General features: G+C 72.0%; 5 protein-coding genes across 5 annotated transcripts; 3 read left to right on the top strand and 2 right to left on the bottom strand.

Annotated features, from left to right (window-relative positions):
* Positions 1-532: 532 nt before the first annotated feature.
* On the bottom strand, positions 533-2,008 carry AURANDRAFT_22189 (hypothetical protein; the record flags this gene model as incomplete). Its single annotated transcript, XM_009036018.1, has 1 exon — positions 533-2,008. A coding segment is annotated over one exon (1,476 nt), but the record flags the coding sequence as incomplete, so codon positions are not given.
* A 412-nt stretch (positions 2,009-2,420) lies between these two features.
* On the bottom strand, positions 2,421-3,470 carry PDI1 (selenoprotein; the record flags this gene model as incomplete). The annotated part of the gene is made up of 1 exon (XM_009036017.1): positions 2,421-3,470. A coding segment is annotated over one exon (1,050 nt), but the record flags the coding sequence as incomplete, so codon positions are not given.
* Positions 3,471-3,948: 478 nt separating this feature from the next.
* AURANDRAFT_62079 (hypothetical protein) lies at positions 3,949-5,497 on the top strand (the record flags this gene model as incomplete). The annotated part of the gene is made up of 2 exons (XM_009036407.1): positions 3,949-5,034; positions 5,060-5,497. The coding sequence occupies 2 exons, from the start codon at positions 3,949-3,951 to the stop codon at positions 5,495-5,497; spliced, it is 1,524 nt and encodes a 507-aa protein (XP_009034655.1).
* Positions 5,498-7,344: 1,847 nt separating this feature from the next.
* On the top strand, positions 7,345-9,552 carry AURANDRAFT_52644 (hypothetical protein; the record flags this gene model as incomplete). Its single annotated transcript, XM_009036408.1, has 2 exons — positions 7,345-8,550; positions 8,647-9,552. 2 exons carry the CDS (start codon positions 7,459-7,461, stop codon positions 9,550-9,552), a joined length of 1,998 nt encoding a protein of 665 aa, XP_009034656.1.
* Positions 9,553-12,704: 3,152 nt separating this feature from the next.
* Positions 12,705-14,356, top strand: AURANDRAFT_62077 (hypothetical protein; the record flags this gene model as incomplete). The annotated part of the gene is made up of 2 exons (XM_009036409.1): positions 12,705-12,800; positions 12,839-14,356. 2 exons carry the CDS (start codon positions 12,705-12,707, stop codon positions 14,354-14,356), a joined length of 1,614 nt encoding a protein of 537 aa, XP_009034657.1.
* Between the last annotated feature and the right edge of the window lie 1,954 nt (positions 14,357-16,310).

Raw genomic sequence — 16,310 nt, 5'->3', positions numbered from 1 at the left:
TGCCCGAGGGGTGGGCCTTGGCGTGGACGAAGGAGCGACGTATGACGTCGAAGGGCAGGAAAGCGAAGGGGAAAAAAATGACGTAGACCACCGAATAGGCCACGTAGCCGAACATGAACTCGCCGACGACGACGTCCAGCAGGTCGATGCAGAAGCGGAACGGCGCCTCGACGGCCGCCAGCGCCGACGCCAACAGCAGGTAGGTCGCGAGCCCCGCCCGGCTCGGCCGGCCCCCCTTCGCGTCGCCGTACGCGGCGAAGACGCGGTTCTGGCCGAGGCAGAGGAGCGACGCGAACGACGCCAACAGCTTCAGCAGGCACTCGTAGAGCTTCGCGCCGCGGCCCGCGAGGAGGCCGAGCACGGCGCGCGACGTGTCCCAGAGCACGTAGCAGTAGGGCACGGCGAACGCGTCCCGCTCGAGCGCCGCGTGCGCCTCGGCGGACACGGCGAGCCCGAGGCCCGGCCGCCACGTCTCCGCGACGACGACCGTGGGCTCCGACGCGCAGAAGAGCGACACCTGGCAGGTCATGTCCGCCGCGGGCAGCCGCCGGTCGAAGATGTCCGCGAGCGCGGCGACGCCGTCCTCCTCGCGCATCGCCGCGCCGACCCCTTCCGCGACGGCCACCGTCGCGGGCGCCGTCAGCGTCTCGAAGGCCGCCGCGAGCGCCTCCGCCGTCAGCGTCTGGATCGGGATGGGCGGCGGGCCGACGCCCGCGCGGCGGCAGCACTCGCCCCAGAAGTGCTGGTCGCCGAAGAACGGGCAGACGAGCGTCGGCAGGCCGCGCCTCAACCCCGCGGCGACGGTGCCCGCGCCGCCGTGGTGGACCACGGCGCGGCAGTGGGGCATGAGCCAGCTGTGCGGGCAGGGCCCGATCGTCGCGACGAGCGGCGACGTCCGGTCGCCCTCGATCTTCGACCACGAGCTCTGGACTATGACTCTCGTCTTCGACGCCTCCGCCGCGTCCAAAATCAGGTCGTAGAGCGCCCCCGGGTCGGCGATGACCATGCTCCCGAAGCCGACGAAGACGGGCTCGCCGCCCGCCGCGAGGAAGGCGGCGACGGACTTCGCCGGCTCGTACGTCGCGCCGCCGTCGTCCTTGGCCTTGAGCGTGAGCGCGCCGACGATGTCGCAGTTGTCCCCCCACTCCTTGGGCTTCGGGCAGAGCGCCGGCGACCACGTGTAGACGAAGGGCACGTCGAAGTCGTCGAGGAGCGACGCGCCGCGGTCCGCGACGTCGAGGCGTCGCAGCCCCAGCTTCTTCTGGCGCCACTCGTTCGCGTCGAGGCCCTGCCACTGGAGCGTCTCCACGGCGCGGAAGCTCAGCGCGTTGACCTGCTTCTGCTGGAGCGTCGTCGGCTCGTTGTTCGGCAGCGACGCGAGCGGGTGCGGGAACGACGCCGTCGGCGTCCACGGCTGCGGGAACGCCATGAGCAGGGGCACCTTGAGCGCCTCGGCGACGTGGAAGTGGCCGTAGGCGACGGGGTTCGCTACAATTGCATGCGCAACAAAACGGGGCGCGTGGATCGCGCGGTCGTCCTCCAGGTCGACGCGCGTGCACGCGTCGAGGCAGCTCGTCATGATCGCGTTGATCATGGCCTTCTTCACGGGGATCTCCTTCAAGTCGTCCAAATTGGCCCGGGGCAGGAGCCGCCCCTGGCTCTGGACCATCCACTGGCTCAGGATGCGCGGGTCGCCCGCGAGGGGGTAGAACTCGAGGCCCGCGTCGACGACCTTGGACCGGTAGCACGCGTGCGTCGCGAGGCGCACGCGGTGGCCGTGGCGCTCCACGAGCTCGAGCCCGAAGGCGACGAAGGGCGCGACGTCGCCGTGCGTGCCCGTCACGAGCAGGCAGACGTTGAGCTTCGGCATCGCGGCCTGCGGCGCGTCGTCGCCGCGCGGCCGCCACGCGCCGAAGAGCTGCGCGCGGACGCTCAGCACCTTGTGGCGCACGCGCACGGAGGCCACCCGCACGCGCCGCGGGAACAGGCCGCGCAGGAGCGTCGCCATGAGCCCGCCGCCGCGCGTCACCTTCGTCAGGAGGTAGACCGTGACGAAGAGGCCCCACGCATAGGCCGCGTGATAGTTGCTGAATATGTACTCCCCGCCGAAGTGGAATCCGGCGAAGACGATCTCGTCGTCGTCGCCCTGGAGGCGCCGCCCCATGGTCCGGCAGCACTGGTGCACGGCGCACAGAGAATCGGCTGCCAGCGTAAACTGTCACAAGTCAGTCGTTTTTTTTGGGTTCAAGTTGAGGTGCATCAAGCAGCGCGGGGCATGCGCCACGGCATGCGCAAAGATGCGCAGGCTGACGTGCGGGCCTTCGTCTTTAGACAAGCAGAGTAAGTAAAAACGAGCCTGCGCGCGTGCCCGGCGCGTCGCAAAGTCGGAGCGCGGGGGACGGTGTCCCCCGCGCTCGTCATGGGGCGACGAATGGCCGGGCGCCGCTCAGCGGGACGCCGCGAGGAGCGCGACGAGGTCGCCCTTCTCGCTGCAGCCGACCGTGTTGATGCCGCGGTCCTTGCAGGCGCTCCGGAGCTGCTTGACGGACAGGGCGCCGATGTCCGCCGGCAGCTCGCGGGCCAGCAGGTCCTCGAAGACCCGGAGGAACTCGTCCGGGTTGCCCGAGCCGTTGACGGTCGTCGCCGCGCGGGGACCGCTCCGGAACGGCGACCGCATGCCGACGGGCCCGAAGACGAAGTAGGGGATGGCGTTGATGCCTACCAAGCATGTCGGTAACGATTTTTCTTCGTTTTCCCGAAAAATCTTCGAAAATCGTCAGCGCCACAGGACGCTGGTTGATGCCTTTTTCGTGGATCGTCGAGCCGTAGCTCGTCCAGACGTCGGCGACGAGCTCGTCGGAGTCGAGGAACTCGCCGAGCGCGGACGCGTCGAGGCCGGACGCGGCCGCGGCGTCGAGGAGCGTCGCGCGGTGGCTCGCGCTCTTGCGCTGCTCGAAGTGGCGGTGGCCCAGATGGTCCATGAACTCCTCGGCCAGCCCGAAGCGCCGCGCCCAGAGCATGGACCGCTGCGAGTCGATGGGCTGCCAGTTCGTCTGGACGCCGTAGTCGAGTTCGATGCCCGCTCGACGCCCGAGCATGCGCATGCCGTCCTCCGCGGCCGCGCGCCGCGCGGCGTCGCCGCCGCAGTAGCCCAGCAAGGAGTCGTGCCACGTCGGCTCGTTGCCCTCCTTCGTGCCGTGGCCCGCGAGCGAGCCCCGCCGGCTGTCGCCGTTGAACGAGTACGGGTGGCGCGTCACGTTTAGGAGGAGGCCGACGTCCGGGTGGCGCTCGTGGAACATGTTGAGGCCCAGCTGCACGTTCTTCTTCCCGATGAACCCGTGGGGTCATTGCGTGCAGGTCACCCAGTCCGCCTCGACGCGCAGCGTGCGCGGCCGCGGACTGCCCTTCCAGGAGCCCGGGAGCAAATTGAGCACTTCCTTCGCATGCTTCGTGACCTCGCCGCGGCACATCGTCCAAGCCTTGCGACGGCGTCGACGGGCTCCTCGACGCGCTCCTCGACGCGCTCCTCGACGCGCTCCTCGACGCGCTCCTCGACGCGCCGATGGGCGTCTTCGACGAGCTTCGAGGAGTGCAACTCCGGTTTGTTGAGGAAAATCATCAGCCTGGCGCAAGCATTTAATTGGCGGGACGACGATGGCTCTTGCAAAACTCCTCAGAGTGACCGCGCTGGCCGTCGCCGCGGCCTGGCCAACAAGACTCGACGACGCGCAGCTGGCCACGCCCTTTGGCCCCATCGCGGGCGTCGTGGAGGACGGCATCGAGCGCTTCGTGGGCCTCCGCTACGCAGCCCCGCCGACGGGCGACAGGCGCTTCCGCCGCGCCGCCGTGTCCGAGCCCTGGGGCCCCGAGCCCTACGACGGCACGGCCTACGGCCCGTCGTGCCACCAGAGCTCCGGCGGCGTCGGCACGGACGCGCCCGACCCCGCCATGCACCCGGGCGCGCTCGCGCCGCCGCCGGACGAGGACTGCCTCTTCGTCAACGCGTACCGGCCCGCGCGGCCCTCGCCGGCGGGGAAGCGGCCCGTCATGGTCTGGGTCCACGGCGGCGGCTTCTGCTCCGGCGCGGGCGCGACGGGCTGGTCCGAGGGGTCGCGCCTCGCGGACCGCGAGGACGCGGTCGTGCTGACGCTGAACTACCGCCTCGGGCCCCTGGGCTTCGCCAGCGACGGCGCCGAGGGCGGCGCGCTGGGGCTCTGGGACGTCATCACGGCGCTGGAGTTCGCGCGCGCGGCGCTGATCGAGCCGCTGGGCGGCGATGTCGACGCGGTGACGCTCTTCGGCGAATCTTCCGGCGGCGTCGCCGTCTGCGCTTTATCCGCGTCGCCGGCGGCCGCGGGGCTCTTCTCCCGGGCCATCATCCAGTCGGGCCCCTGCGTCGTCGACGCGCCCAAGGGCTGGGGCCCCGGCGACCCGGCCCTCGGCGTCGCGGCGACGCGCCGGGTCCTGGGGCTGCTCAGCGTCGCGTCCCTGGACGAGGCGCGATCGCTCGACGCGTCGTCGCTCCAGTGGGCGCCCGTGGACATGGCGGACCCGAACTTCCCCGGCTGGTGGCTCGACGCCACCTTCTTCCCCGGCCTGAAGCCGCCGGCGGCGTACTACCTCGCGGACCCGCCGAAGACGCACGTCCGGGACTTCATCATCGGCACGACGTCCAAGGACGGCACGGCGGCGTTCTACGGGCGCGCGCCCCTGGACAACGTCACCGGGAGCGACGTCTACCTCCGCCACCTCGAGCGCGCGTGGGGGTCCGCCGTCGCGCCGCGCGTCGCCGCGCACTACGCGCTCGACAACTTCGGCGGCGACGTCGCCGCGGCGTTCATCCAGGCCGACGCGGACCACTTCCTCCACTGCCCGTCGCTGGCCATGGCGCGGAGCCTGAACCGCGAGGCGGACCGCGCGAGCGGCCGCTGGGCGCGGCGCGCGCGGCGCTGGTGGGCCTGGTGGGCCGCGTCCGCGGGCGCCTGGGACCCGCGGCGGCTCGCGGCGGGCGCCGGCGGCGACGCGCGCCTTCCAGTACGTCTTCGCCCACTGGTCCGAGGCGAACTGCGACGCGGCCGTCGACCTCGCCGTCGAGGCGGCGCGGCCGCGCGACACGCCGCTCGACGACCCGCTGCCCTTCGCGTGCCACGGCGCCGACGTCCAGTTCACCTTCGGCAACGAGGCGGGGCCCGACGGCCTGTCGTCGGACTCGCCGACGCCGCGCCACGACTGCCCCTACTCGCAAAGCGGCCGCCGGCTCTCGGACGCGGTCCTCGACTACTGGGGGTCCTTCGCGCGCGGCGGCCGGCCCGTCCGCGAGGGCGACGCCGACGGCGGCTGGAGACCGGGCGGCGGCGTGCGCAAACTCGCGTCCGACGACGACGGCGGCATCGCGACGGTGGACCGCTTCCGCGCCGCGGACTGCGCGTTCTGGGCCTCCGTCGACGACGAGGTGGCCGCCGCGCTCGCCGTCAACTGGCGCCAGCGCGCCTGGTAACGCCGCCGCCACTTAGCTCGGGACGACGACCGGGGGCGTGTCCTCGACGTCCGCGACGCGCGGCGCGTCGTCGACGTCGCCGACGCGCGGCCGCGGCGTCGCGAGGCTCGGCGGCGCGGACGAGCGCCGCGGCGTGTCGAAGAAGGCCGCGGGGGCGCCGTCGCGCTTCGGCGGCGCCAGGGGCGCCGGCGCGTGGGACCGCGCGCGCGGCCGCGTCTCCGCGAGGAGCTCGCGCAGGACGCGCCCGAGCTCCGCGGCCTGCGACTTCGTGAGGAGCCGCTGCGGCGCCTCGAGGAGGAACTCGGCGACCTGCGTCTCCGCGGGCACGCCGGGCCGCACGGGGAACTTGGCGAGGAGGCGCCCGTCGTTCGTCAGGATGTCGACGACGAAGGGCCGGTCGCGCGGCGGCGGCGGCGCCGGCGCCTCCGATGCAACGTCCTCCTCCTGTTCCCTTTCCGGCAGGGGGCACCGCAACAGTCGCGCGACGTCGTGGAGCGCCGCGCAGGTCTCCGCGGGGAGGCGCGCGGGCACGGGCGGCGGCGCGTCGAGGGGCGGGTCGCCCGCGAGCGCGGCGGCGACGGCCGCGACCTGGGCAGCACAAGGGTGATTCAACGTCGCTTCAACGTGAGTGTTCCGCGCGCGCGCGTTCCGGAAAAAGCATCCATGCTTCGAGACCGCTCCGAGAGATGATCGCTCGTCCAAAAATCAGCTGAAACGAGTGGAAAACGGCCGAGATAGGAGCCTTGGAAGTTGGGAATTTCGCTCTCTTTTGCTGCCCTGGCCGCGACGGCCGCGTCCGCCGCGAGCGCCGCGTGCGCCGCGACGTCCGCCGCCGAGAAGTCGGCGACCCCGAAGTCCGCGGCCCGCGCCGGCGGCCGCGCCGCGGGGAACAGGCCGTCGACGGCGCGCGCGACCCAGTCGGCGACGCGCGCCGCGCCGCCGCCGCGGTCGCCTTCGAAGATCAGGTGTATAAAACGCGCGTCGTCGCGGGCCATGAGGTCGCCGTCCGCGCGGTCGTCGGCGTCGGCGAAGTTCGCGACGAGGCACACGGGCGCGCCGCTCTGGGCGGTCACGGCCCGCGCGGCCTCGAGGCACGCGTCGACGGAGTCGCGATGTCGCGCGTCGTAGACCGCCAAGACGCAGTCGCACCTGTGGAACGCGCCGAGCGCGAAGGCCTCGGGCGCCGCCGCCGCGTCGACCTCGACGAACGCGCAGCGCACGAGGCCCGCGGCCGACGCCGCGACGAACGTGGACCCGTCGAGGGGCACGGGCGCGCGTTCCACGACGGCGCGCGCGACGAAGCTCCGGCCGGACTTTGGCGCGCCGACGACGGCGACGGTGGCGAGGCGCCCCTCGCCCTCCTCGAAGCGCGTCGCCGCGGCGCGCTGCTCCGCCGTCGGCGGGCCGCGCCGGTCCAGGAGCGCGCTCACCTCCGCCGCGAGGTCGAACTCCTCGTCCGTCGGTTCGCGCCGCCGGTAGCCGGCGCCGAGCTCCTGCTCGAGCAAGGCCGCCGCCGCCTCGCGCTGCGCCTCGTCGCCGTGGACGAGGTAGAGCTTCGCGAGGCCGCCCAGCGGCGCGGCTCGAGCCGCGGTGACGGCGGCTGGGATGGGCTGCGCCATCGTGTGCTCATTTGCTCGACGTTGAAGTGATCGAGGTCGGCATTGCCTTCGAGCTCTCTCGGCGGCATGAGCCTCGCCTGAAGCTCTTTGCATCCAGCTCCAGCTCTTTGCATCCACCTCCAGCGCTCTTTGCATCCAGCTCCAGCGACGATGGGCAAGAAGGATAGCAGCGACGCCAAGGCGAAGAAGGACGCTAAAAAGGCGAAGGACGCGAAGGACGACGCGCCCAGCAAGTCCTCGAAAAAGGCGAAGGACGCGAAGAAGGACGACGCGCCGAGCAAGTCCTCGAAGAAGGCGAGCCGCGCCGCCGCCGAGGCGGAGCGCGCGCGCGCCGTCGAGGACATGCTGGACTGCGGCGGCGACGACGCGTCGACGGCGTCGGAGTCGGAGCTGACCACGGACGCGTTCGGCAACACGATCACGAAGCAGGAGGCGGCGCAGAAGGACGAGGAGGCCGCGGTCCGCGCGGCGGCGAAGGCGCGGCGCGAGGCCAAGGCGGCGCGGTCGGCCCCCGAGCCCGCCGCCGCGCCCGCGGGCCGGCCCCAGTGGCTTATCGACTACGACAAGGTCAAGGCCAAGGCCGCGGCCGGCGGCAGGCTCAGCGGCAAGGAGAAGAAGCTGCTGAAGCGCGGCGAGGCGCGCGAGGCCGAGGAGGCCGAGCTCGGCCTCACGGGCGAGGACGCCGACGCCGCGCCCCTCGACGCGCGGCTCGCGGGCTTCTCCCTGACGCTGCCCGGCGGCGGCGCCGCCGCCGACGACCGCGGCGTCGACGTCGTCGTCAAGGGGTTTAGCATTTCCGCGCCGGAGAAGCCGCTCTTGGTCAACGCGGACCTGACGCTGAGCCGGGGCCGCCGCTACGGCCTCATCGGCGCCAACGGCCGGGGCAAGTCCACGCTCCTGCGCTTCCTCGCGGCGCGCCGGCTGCCCGTGCCCGCGTCGCTCGACATCTTGCTCGTCGAGCAGGAGGTCGCGGCGTCGGGCGGCCGCGTATTGGACGAGGTCCTCGCCGCGGACGAGACGCGCGCCGCCCTGCTGGACGAGGAAGCGACCCTCTTCGCGGCGCTGGAGGCGGAGTCCGGCGACGTCGCCGCCGCGGCCGCGCGGCTCGCGGCGGTCGCGGACGAGCTCGAGGCGACGGACGCGGACGGCGCCGAGGCGCGCGCGCGGCGGATCCTCTGCGGCCTCGGCTTCACGGAGCGCATGGTCGAGGGCCCCGTGAAGGAGCTCTCCGGCGGCTGGCGCATGCGCGTGAGCCTCGCGCGCGCGCTGCTCGCCGCGCCGCGGCTGCTGCTGCTGGACGAGCCGACGAACCACCTCGACCTGGACGCGGTGCTCTGGTTGGACGGCTACCTGACGTCGTCCTTCCCGGCGACGTCGACCTTGCTGACCGTGAGCCACGACCGCGACTTCCTGGACGAGACGTGCACGGACCTGGTGCTCCTGACGGACGACGGCGGTTTGGAGTACCATCGGGGCGGCCTGAAGCGGCTCGAAGCGGGCGACGCGGCGCGGCGCGCGAAGCGGGCCAAGGACTTTGCGCTCCAGCAGAAGGCGCTCAAGGAGGAGCGCGCGAAGCACCCGGCCCTCAAGGCCGACAAGCTCGAGGCGCGGCTCATGGAGCGGCTCGGCCTGCCGCGGCTCGCGGAGAAGCCGCGCGAGTACGCCGTCGATTTCACCATCGAGGCGCCGGAGAACTGCCGGAGCCTGCCGGGCCTCGCGGCGGAGCTGCGCCGGGTCGGGTTCGCCTACGAAGCGACGACGAAGTCCGGCGCGTTCCGGGGCTTTGAAGATCTGGACCTCTGCGTGACGCCGTCGACGCGCGCGGCGTTGGTGGGCGCGAACGGCTCGGGCAAGTCGACGCTGCTCAAGCTGCTCACGGGCGCGCTGGCGCCGACGTCGGGCGACGCGTCCGTCGGGCGCAATCTCGTCGTCGGCTACTACGACCAGCACTTTAGCGAGCTGAAGAAGTGCGGTTCGGGCGACTCCGCCGTCGACTTCCTGCTGAAGACGTACCCGTCCCTCGGCGCGGCGCAGGACGCGCGCAAGTGGCTCGGCAAGTTCGGCCTCGACTCCGCGCGCCACGTCATGCCCGTCAAGGACCTGAGCGGCGGCCAGAAGGCGCGCGTCTGCTTCGCGTCCATCGCTCTCAAACGGCCGCACGTGCTGATCCTCGACGAGCCGACGAACCACCTGGACCTCGAGTCCGTCGACGCGCTCATCCGCGCGCTCGAGGCCTACGAGGGCGGCGTCCTCGCCGTGTCCCACAGGGCAGCAAAAGAGAGCGAAATTCCCAACTTCAAAGGCTCATATCTCGGCCGGTTTCCACTCGTTTCGGCTGACTTTTGGACGAGCGATCATTTCTCGGAGCGCTCTCGAAGCGTGGATGCTTTTTCCGGAACGCGCGCGCGCGGAACACTCATGTTGAATCGACGTTGAATCACCCTTTTGCTGCCCAGGTGTCCCACGACGCGGCGCTCGTCGACGCGCTCGGCCGCGACGCCGACGGCGTCGAGTGCCCGTTGTACGTCTGCCGCGACTCAAAAGTCGTCCTGGAGCGCGGCGGCTTCGCCAAGTACAAGAGGGATTTGGACGCGGCCGCGCAAAAGCGCGAGGCCGCGGCGACGGCGGCCGCGACGGAGCGCGCGGCGAAGCGCGCGCGCGACCGGCGGGCCAAGCTCCAGCGGGCCACGCTCCCGAAGCCGCCGAGGAAGTAAGGACGTCGCTATGCTGACGCGCCCCGGGCGAAGTCCGCCGAGGAGACGGACGACGTCGCGACGACGAGCGCGCGGACCGCGGGCGCGCAGAGGTGGTTGAGGCCCGCGACGACGCGGAGCATGAACGGAGCATAAACAGTTGCCCGCCCCGACTCGATCTGGTCCGCGGCGACGACGGCCGCCGCCTCGGCCGTGAGGATGGGCCTCACGAGCCACGTGGCGATCTTTGGGAGCCGGTCCGCGGCGCCCGCGTTCGTGGAGAAATATTCGCTCGAGACCTCGCCGAAGACGGCCATCTGGCTGTTCACGGAGGAGCCGTAGCAGTCCTGGACGAGGGATTCGTAGAGCCCGCGGAGCGCCCAGCGCGCGCAGACGTAGGACGTCGCGCCGGGCACGGCGAGGAGGCCCGCGGGGCTCTGGACGGCCAAAATGGACGACTTCTTCCCCGAGCGAATCATCTTCGGGGCGAATTCGCGCGAGAGGAGGGCCGCGGCGACGTAGGGCGCGCCGAGGCAGAAGGACACGTCGCTCGCCGGCGCCTCGTTCAGGAAGCGCCAGGCGCCCGCGCCCGCGTTGTTGACGAGCACCGTGGGGACGCCGACGGCTTCCGCGACCTTCGCGACCTGCGCCGCGTCGCTGCAGTCGCAGCGCAGCGCGACGGCGTTTTCCCGGCCGATCTCCGCGACGAATTGTCGAGGGCCGCCTCGTTCCTCGCCAGCAGGAAGACCTTGCTGCCGCGCTTCGCGCATTCCTTGGCAAGGGCGGCGCCGATGCCCGCCGAGGCGCCGGAGATGACGACGGCGGCGCCGCGCAGCGGCACGCCGCGGGACCATCTGCGGTAGAGCGCGTAGCAGACGTAGCCCGCGGCCACGCCGCCGCAGTAGAGCCGCGCGCGCGACGCCATCTCCAAATGGGCTGCCCAGAAGTCTACTCGCCGAGTTTACCGAGTCTTGTCATTCGCGAAGCCCACGTCGCCGGCGTAGCCGGGAGTTCCGGAGCAGGGCGTCGGAGCCCTCCCGCGGACGAAAAGGAGCGCCGTGGCCGATGACACACCTTTTAGACTCGGCTGACAGTCACACACATTAGCGACGACGCGCGGCGGTGCTACGCGTCGGCCGCGCCGCGGGCGGCCGTGGCCGCGGCGCGCCGGTCGTCCGGCCGCCGCCGCTCGCAGACGCTCTCCCACCGCCGGCGATCGCGCTCGGTGAAGAGGACGGAGTCGCGGTGGAGCGCGCGCGCCGCCGTGAGCGCGAGCGCCGTGGACCGGAGGCCGGGCTTCGGCGGCTGCTGCGGCGCGGCGGGCCGCGGCGGCGTCGCCGAGCGCATCATGGAGTCGAACATGGCGTCCTCGCGCGCCTCCTTCACCAGCCGCTCGTGCTGCTGCTCGATGAAGAGCGTGCGGCTCGTCTTCTCCTTGGGGACGGCGGGTATGGGCACGTAGCCGCGACGCGGCGTGAAGGCCGCGGACGGCGCGTGCGTGGGAGATTGCGCGGGGCCATCGAAGGCGAAGTAACCGCGACGCGGCGTGAAGGCCATGGTCGTGTGTGCTTGGGAGTTTGAGCTGCCCCATGTTTCCAGGCTTTCTCTAGGAGAGGCGCCAACTCCGGACTTTCGGCATCATGACGGAAACGTTGAAGAAGGTCCGGAGCCACGCCTTGGTGTGCACAGCGGAAGGTTTCGCGCCCGCGTCCCGGGCCGAAGGCGTGCGCCGCGAGCGTCTCGCGCCGGCGTCCGCACCGCCGGAGGCCGCCGCCGCCGCGCCCCGGCGACGCCCGGCCGCGCGCGACGCCGCGCGGGAGCCGCGGGGGCTCGCGGCCGTCGCTTCGCGGCGCCGGCGTCGCGACGAGCGGTACCGGATGCCGTCGGCGGACGCCGCGCGCCGGGCGGACTGGTGGAAGCGCGCGGCGGGCGTCGCGAACCCGGGCCGAACCCGGGCCTCGAGCGTGGACGCTTCGGCGGGGTCTTCGACGCGCCGGCGGCCGCCGGCGCCGGCGCGCGCGTCGCCGCGCGCGCGACGCGACGCCCGCGGACTACGTCGCGGCGGTGGACCGACCGCGCACGCGTCGTCGAGCGCTTCGGCACTCCTCACGAACGCGTGCTCGTGGACCGGGCGCTCCGCGCGCGCGCGCGGGACGGCGACGCCGTCGCGCGCGGGCGACCGCGCCGCGGCGGCGGCTCGCGCGCGCGGCGGTGCTGAACGTGATGCGACGCTACGGGCGAAGGCGCGCGTAGCGCGCGAAAAATTGCATCCCGTCGGCCCTAGATGGCCAGATTCGACCTCCGCGAGCGCGCGCGACGGCGGCGGCGCGAGCGATCGCGCCGCCGCGGCGGCGGCCGCGGCTCGCGCGCGCGGCGTGGGCGCGATGCGACGCTGCGGATGGGCGCGCGCAGCGCGAGAAAAATTGCATCCTCGGCCCTATGACCAAAAAATCGACCTCAGACCGCGCGCGACGGCGCGCCGCCGGCCGCCGCGGGGACCGCGCGCGCGCCGCGTTGGGCCGCGGCGTCGGACGAACGATCACCGGCGCTGCGCTCGCTTCGCTCGCTACCGTGGTCGCGGGAGCGAGCGAGCGTCGTGGTTTGATCGTAGGACTACGGCGAAGTATGGCGTGGCGGAGCGCGACTACTCTATGTAGTCCTCCAGCAAATCATCGAAGATCGAGGCCGATGGACGAGCCGAAGCCCCTTCGAAACCCGGCGAAACGACCCCTCCGACCCCTCCTCCGACCCCTCCCGCCTTCTCGGGGCCCTCGAAGGCCCGGACCCTCCGGGTCCGGACCTTCGGTCCGTTCCGGAGTTTGAAAATTTTCGGCCACGAGCGCTTCGGAAGATTTTCAAACTTCAATAAAGCGCTTTTTAGCGCGCGGGGCAAGCATGCGGGCCCTCTATGCGTTCTTCGCGTCGGCCCTCGCCTCGACGTGCTCGTCGTCGAAGCAGCCCAACGTCGTCTACATCGTGACGCCCGCCCGCGTCCGAACCCTCGAGCGCGCGAGACGCGCCGCCGACAGGTCACGGACGACCAGGACCAGATGCTGGGCTCGAGCTTCCCCACCGTCGGCGGCGCCACGCCCCTCCCGAAGACGAAGCGGCTCCTCGTCGACGAGGGCGCGACCTTCACCAACGCCTTCATCCACGTGCCCATCTGCAACCCCTCCCGCTCCACGACGCTCACGGGCCGCTACTTCCACAACCTGCGGACGACGAACACGTCCTGGGCCGCCATGCACGTGAACATGGACGCCGTGCACAACCGGAGCTTCGGCCTCGTCTTCCAGCGCGCGGGCTACGCGACGGCGCTCCTGGGCAAGTACGTCAACGCCATGCCGGAGGGCTACGTGCCCCAGGGCTGGTCCGCGTATTTGGCGAACGGCGGCGGTGACTACTTCGGCCCCGAGTTCGTCGCGAGGAACGCGCCGGGCATCCCAGACGGCGCCTACGCGGCGCCCAAGGACGCCTACACGGTGTCCGTCGTCGGCAACGCGTCCGTGGCCTTCCTCGAGAGGCACCTGTCCAAGTCGGAGCCCGTGCTGCTCTACTGCGCGCCCAAGGCCGTCCACGAGCCCTTCAACCCGCCGCCCTGGTACGCGGACCATTGGGACCCGAGCTGGCCGGCGAAACCCGTGCGCGGGCCCGCCTGGAACGCGACGTTCGACGCGCGAAGGCGCCACGCGGCGAACGTCCCGACGCAGCCGATGATCACGGCCGCGGCCGCCGAGGTCGTCGACGGCGTCTATCGGAACCGCTGGCGGTCGCTCATGGCCGTCGACGACCTCGTGGAGGCGCTCGTGACGACCGTCGACGCCCGCGGCGCGACGGACCGCACGTACTTCGTCTTCACCTCGGACCACGGCTTCCAGCTCGGCCAGCTCAACATGCTCATGGACAAGCGCCACGTCTACGACTGGGACACGCGCGTGCCCCTGGTCATCAAGGGCCCCGGCGTCGGCAGGGGGACGACGGTGGGCGCGCTGGTGACGAACGTCGACCTGGCGCCGACCCTGGCGGAGCTGTGCGGCGTGGGCCGCGCCTTCGACTGGGACGGGCGGTCCGTCGCCGGGCCTCTCAAGGGCGAGGCCGACGAGACGTGGCGCACGTCGGTGCTCGTCGAGTACTACTTCAACGACGCGAACGACAAGTGCGTCGCGGACTGCGCCGCGCCGAAAACGGCGTACCCCGGCGCGGACGTCTGGTGCGGCGACCTCGAAGAGGGCGACGCCTGCTGGGGGCCGGCGCCGAACGGCGGCTGCGTCGGCGCCTGCTACCCGACGGAAAACGCGGGCAACAACTTCCTCGGCCTCCGGAAGATCGACGGCGGCGTCGACCTGCTCTACGCGAAATACGAGAACGGGACCCAGACCGCCGCGAACCTGACGTTCCGGAGCCCGACGGCCCGCGAGCTCTTCGACACGGCGGCGGACCCCTGGTGCACCGTGAACACCTACGCGAGCGCCGACGGCGGCGCGCGCGCGGCGCTCGACGCGGAGCTCGACGCGTGGTTCCGCTGCGCGGGCGCGGCCTGCCCCTAAAAGTTAGCCCCGCTCCTGCCCGACGTGCGCGCGGACATCTTCGCCGCCGTCATGCCCTTCTCCTGGGGCAGGGACGACGGCCGGGGCCGCGCGACGGGCGCGGTCTGCGACGGGTGGCCGCCGCCGGAGCACGCGCCGCAGCACAGCACGCACGCGGCGCAGGTCGCCAGGGCCGTGACGCCGCCCACGGCGAAGAGGAGCCAGTGGTGGGACGCGAAGTCGCAGGGCCACTCGAAGTACGGCGCGGCCGGCCCCAGGAACGAGAAGAAGCCGCAGGAGCCGTCGTCGTCGTCGTCGTCGTCGTCGACGACGGCGTCGTAGGTGCTGTCGCCGTAGGTGCCGCCGTCGTCGCCGTAGGTCGCGTCGTCGCCGTAGGTCGCGTCGCCGGCGTCGTCCTCCGTGAACGACTGGTCGGCCGGCGTGACCCAGGAGTGGGCGAGGCCGTGCTCCGCGAAGCTCCCGAACTTGTGCCAGTCGGCGCCGCCCTTGGTCGGCCGCTCCGTGCGCGGCGCGTCGTCGCCCCGGAGCAGGAGCACGTCCGCGTAGCGGCCGCCGACGCGGCCCGCGTGGTAGACCTCGGAGAGCATGTAGGGCCCCGTGGCCCGCAGGACGTCCAAATCGCTCACGGCGTCGCTCCCCTCCAGCGCCTCGCAGCGCCGCACGGCCTCCTCGAGCGCGTCCGTCACGAGCGGGTGCGCCGGGGCCGCGGCGAACGCGTAGTTGCCGACCTGCCAGTGCTCGTCGGCGTCCATGGCTTTTCGCCGGTGCCGCGCGAAGAAGGCGGCGTCGTCCTTCCACCACTCGAGGGGGAACGCGGCGCCGTAGTCGGCCTGGTCCGCGAGCGGCGCGAGCGACGCCTTGCTCACCATGTCCATGTCGAGCCAGAAGCCGCCGAGCTTCGCGACCGCGGCGAGGCGGAAGAGGTCGGCCCGCATGACGGGCCGCGCGGCGTTTTCGTAGGCCGACACGAGGGGCGTGCCGGCGTACTCGTTTCGCACGAACTCGAGCGCCGCGGCGTCGTCGAAGAAGAGGCGGTCGAAGCCGGCGTTGAGCGCGACGGTCTTCGCCGTCGCCGCGGGCCAGGTCGGCTCCTGGTCCTCGGCGGCGGCGGACTGGATCAGGCGCGTCGGGATCCGCCGCGTCGGCGCCGGCGCGCTCGCCGGGACGGCGTCGGCGACCGCGACGTCGAGGTCCGTCGCCGACGACGTCCATCGCACGCCGCGCAGCATCGTCGCCAGGTTGCCGACCACGAGCACCGTCGCCACGCCGACGTAGACCGTCGGCCGCCGCCATTTCCGCCGCGCGCGCGGCACGAGGTGGAGCCCCACGCCGTCCATGGCGACGGCGGCCGCGGGCACGATCACCAGGGCGGGCGTCGATCGGGCTGATTTGCCGTAGAAATCGGGAGAAAACCGAGGTGCAAAGATGAGGGCTTAGATGTTGCCGTGCCGTTGCGGCTGAGCTTGCACTTTAGGCCGCCTTTGAGGGGCGGCTTGACGTACTTACCCAAGCCGGGGGGTCGGCTAAATTCGCGGTGAGTAGTGGGTGATGCCGCCCATCTGGATCTGGCCCGGGTAAAGGGGGTTCGTGGTGTAGTAGCCGGGGCCGTTCTGCACGACGGTTCCCTGGAAGACCTGTCCGGGAGATTGCACGACGGTTCCTTGGAGCACTTGCCCCGGGACGACGCCGGCGACTTGGCCCTGCGCGCCGCCGGCGGCCCAGCCACCGGGCGTCGCCGACGGCTGGCTCGGCGCTTTGGGAGGAAAAGGCGACGGCTGGCGGGTCTTGTTCGCTCTTTTTTCGGCCCGGACCCTTTCGCGATTTTCGCGTGCTTGGCGATCGCTCCGCTGGCTTAAAAAGCAGCAGAAACCCAAGCAGCCAGGAATCAACAGCAGCCAAATATAACGCATGATATAGTGACCCGCTCGGCGGCTCAGCCAGGACGCCTTAGTTT

Source organism: Aureococcus anophagefferens (assembly GCF_000186865.1).
Source record: "Aureococcus anophagefferens unplaced genomic scaffold AURANscaffold_4, whole genome shotgun sequence".
Taxonomy (NCBI): Eukaryota; class Pelagophyceae; order Pelagomonadales; family Pelagomonadaceae; genus Aureococcus; species Aureococcus anophagefferens.
Note: the sequence above shows the minus strand (reverse complement) of the source record. Positions and strands in the feature narration are given on the sequence as shown.